Source organism: Notothenia coriiceps, unplaced genomic scaffold, assembly GCF_000735185.1.
Source record: "Notothenia coriiceps isolate Sejong01 unplaced genomic scaffold, NC01 NC01_scaffold00036524, whole genome shotgun sequence".
Taxonomy (NCBI): domain Eukaryota; kingdom Metazoa; phylum Chordata; class Actinopteri; order Perciformes; family Nototheniidae; genus Notothenia; species Notothenia coriiceps.
The window spans coordinates 1-3,507 of NW_011369225.1; the positions used below are offsets into that span (position 1 = coordinate 1).

Genomic DNA, 3,507 nt, shown 5'->3' on the forward strand with positions numbered 1-3,507 from the left:
TACCTTTTAGAGAAGTGATTATATTTGTATGCCAATATTTTCCTATGGTAAAGTTTTCGTTTTGCACTTTTATTTTGATAGTAATAAGATCGGGACTCTTATTTTTGAAGGAACTTTTACCGGTTAAATCGGTTTACTAATAAAGATTAACCCCCAGAAAGCAGATGGCTACTTAGCATGCAAAAGGACGTCATTCTTAGATCGTGTTACTCTGATGATAGTGTTCAAAACAGCCTATATGTCTGAACTCGATCCTTAGAGTAATGTGTTACGGAGCCTTCTCTTCAATATTGTTTCCACATAACGAGCATTTTGCGCTGCTCTTTTCCAATGTGGAAGCAGAATGTGTGAAAGCATACAGCACGATGCGGGGTGTGTCTCTAGACATCTTTAGACTGGAATAGCGGGGCCCAGTACTGAACTCGCCTCGCAGGTGCACACGCCAGGACAGAGGACATCAGACTCCAGAGAAAACTTGCTCGAGTCCAAGTCCGAGTCATCATTACCTGTGTTCGAGTCCGAGTCCAAGTCCGAGTCACCCAAGGAGTGTCCGAGTCGAGTCCAAGTCATCATTATCTGAGTTCGAGTCCGAGTCCAAGTCATCATGTACGAGAATTCACGAGTCCAAGTCCGAGTCGCGTCAATCAGTGCGCGAGTCCGAGTCGAGTCACGAGTCCCGAAAATCGGCACTCGAGTCCGAGTCCAGGACTCGAGTACTCCATCTCTGCAATTTGGTGCTATATATATATATATTTTTTTTAAATAAAATAAAAAAAACACCTTGAATTTCAGGCAGCGCACTGCCAAGACAATGGTAGGGGAAACACTGGACTGCTTGAGTTTTCAAAATGCAATTAAAGTAAAAATAAAAGCCCCCATTCATTTTCCTCAATGTTTGATGTTTTCTGAGCCTAGAAGATTCTACAATAAAAATGTACAAATAATTAGAAAAAAAAAATGTATGAAGGCTCTATTTGAAAAATTCTCCACAAAGAATTCAACACAGTTTTACAAAGCTTTTGAAAGTGATACGACTGTACCCTAACCCTAATTCAATTGAATATTAGCACATATTTATTTGATCTTGTTAAACAAATTGGTCCATTTAGACTGGAGAAGTGGAACGGCTTTAAATAAATCATGGCATTTATTTAAAACAGAAAAAAAAAACATTTAAAAGGTTTCCGATCCTGTTCTATGATATGTAGTTCTTTACAATAAATAATAGTGTCTTTCAGCAAAAGTTTGTCATTGTGAATACAAATTAAATAACATGATTGTTCGGCAGAGCGCTGCAGCTGCTGTTGGCATGCTGGCAACAATAAGTTAAGAATGATTAGAAAGTCTGAGTTGTTTACCAAGGTTTTTTTTAAAGTACTGGTATGTAATGTGTTACTCACTCTCCTGGCCCTCCGCAGTAGCAGTAGCAGTGCTGGATGTTAGTCGTGTGGCCCTGATCCCAGACCAGTTCTTCCAGAGCGTATGGGAGAGTCAGGTGCAGCCCCATGTGCTGCTCCTGCTCCTGCTGTAAACCACACAGACAAAAAGCATATTTATACAGGCATTAAACTATGTACAGTGCACACAAACAGTTTTTTCCCTGATTATCTAGTACTCTAGTGTCTTATCTTCACTTTGCATCACAGTTAAAGCAGAGCAAATATTGAGTCTCCCAAAATAGGTGTCATCTAAAAACATGCTCATTTAATCAAAACAACTCAACAAAAGGTATGATGCATTTATACACAAATAAGAGCTGTACCTTAGGTAAAGAAGTGAGCTCACACTCTGAACAGAGCCACTTGTCATCAGAGTCGATGACAGAGGCATCGATGATGGGAGAGTGGCACAGCTGATGGTAGCCTAAAAGACAAACATCACATTTTACATGCAGCCGTCATCTAATGCAGTGGTTCCCAAACGGAGGTACGGGGACCCCTAGGGGTACTTGAGGGGATTACAAGGGTTACTTAGAAAGATTAGAGATTGCAATATATTTCCACACAAAAAAACATTTGAAAATAAATGTCATTAGCCTGGTGTCCTCCACCCAGAACTATCACAGCCTATGAAAGACAAGCAAACTCAAGTGTCTCATTAAAAGCTCTAGTCCTAACAAAAGCTGTTGCGACTGCTTCAAGAATAAGTGTAAATGCATTTAAAAGGTGGGTTAGGTAATTCACTTCAGAAACACTTTTTGTTATATTCCATGGAATGCTCTTAACATCCCGATAGCAATGAATATCTTAAATGCTTTGACAATAAATCCATAAAAAAAAGTCATCTGTGGAAGCCGTGGTGCTGTAAAAAGCACGACCAATCATTTGAGCCGGCCCGGCTAAAATAACTGGATGGCCTACCTGCCTGTCAGCCTTCCATCTGTGCACAAACTTATCTCGTGCCCTCATTGGTCATGTGCGTGTTTGTGTGTTTGAGGAGGGGCATCTGTAAGGACAAGTCGATGGAAGGGGCAGATTTTTTTTCGGCTGCCTACTTTCAAACTCTAGCGCACTCCAGCTGGTTTCTCCATTCTTACCTAGCCTACCCTTAAGGGTGACTTATAAAAGTGATTTAATGCAAGGAGCAGTTGGGTTAAATGTGATTAAAAAGGGTTTAACACAAGAACAAATATTCAGGTTCTTATAGAATGGAAACAAGCCTTAATGACCAGAAATTAGAATTCAAAAAGGTAGTTTATAGAATAAAGAAAATGTTAATTTTACTCAAACCTTTAAATAGTCAAATCAGAGAAACTGATAATGCTGCAGTGGTCTCTTAATTTTCTCCAGATCTGTACATCATAATATCAAAGGACTGTTATAACAGCTTTGTTGACTGTTAGGTAAAAAGACCAGAGTCAATTAACTTTACCTTGGCCACACTTGTCACAAATGACAATTTCATTGGGTTCGTCGGAAGTTTCGTCCTGGCATATAGAGCACACAATGTCGTCGTCCTCATCATCTGCATCATCTTCATCCCCTGAAACAGACACAGTGCTAGATGAGACAGAGTAAGGGCTAACAGAGTGCCTGGATTCACTTGTTAGTTTTTTTCTATTGTAGATTATCCTGATTGATCAGCACACCGTTTCTGAAAAACTGTTTCGCGGGTTAACAATAGATGGAAATCTTAAAAGTATCTTAAACCCAGGCGGTTATTCTGTTGCACCTGTAACCACACCACACAGTGATGGCAGGGTGTAGTGCAACACTGAAATGACTTTTCTCAGTTTGTGGAGCTATGTAAGAACTTCAACCATCAGAAGTCTTTTAATTGCTGTTGACCTTTTAAAGATTTAGTCATAAACTTTTGTCTCTCCCATCTGGCAGTGATAGTTAGGGATGGACAAAAAGGACATGTTTCTAACACAGGGTTCCTGCAGGTTTCACCAACACAAATTTAATACTTTTAAGACCTTTTTAAGACCACTTTGAATAGAATTTAAAACCGATTTCACGGCATGAAAGTATGAAGGAAAATTGCTCTGAAAGAAGAAATTACTTA

General features: G+C 39.5%; 1 protein-coding gene across 1 annotated transcript; it reads right to left on the minus strand.

Annotated features, from left to right (window-relative positions):
- Nucleotides 1-1,396: 1,396 nt before the first annotated feature.
- On the minus strand, nt 1,397-3,076 carry LOC104963999 (metal-response element-binding transcription factor 2-like; the record flags this gene model as incomplete). The annotated part of the gene is made up of 3 exons (XM_010792700.1): nt 1,397-1,525; nt 1,763-1,863; nt 2,872-3,076. Coding segments are annotated over 3 exons (435 nt in total), but the record flags the coding sequence as incomplete, so codon positions are not given.
- Between the last annotated feature and the right edge of the window lie 431 nt (nt 3,077-3,507).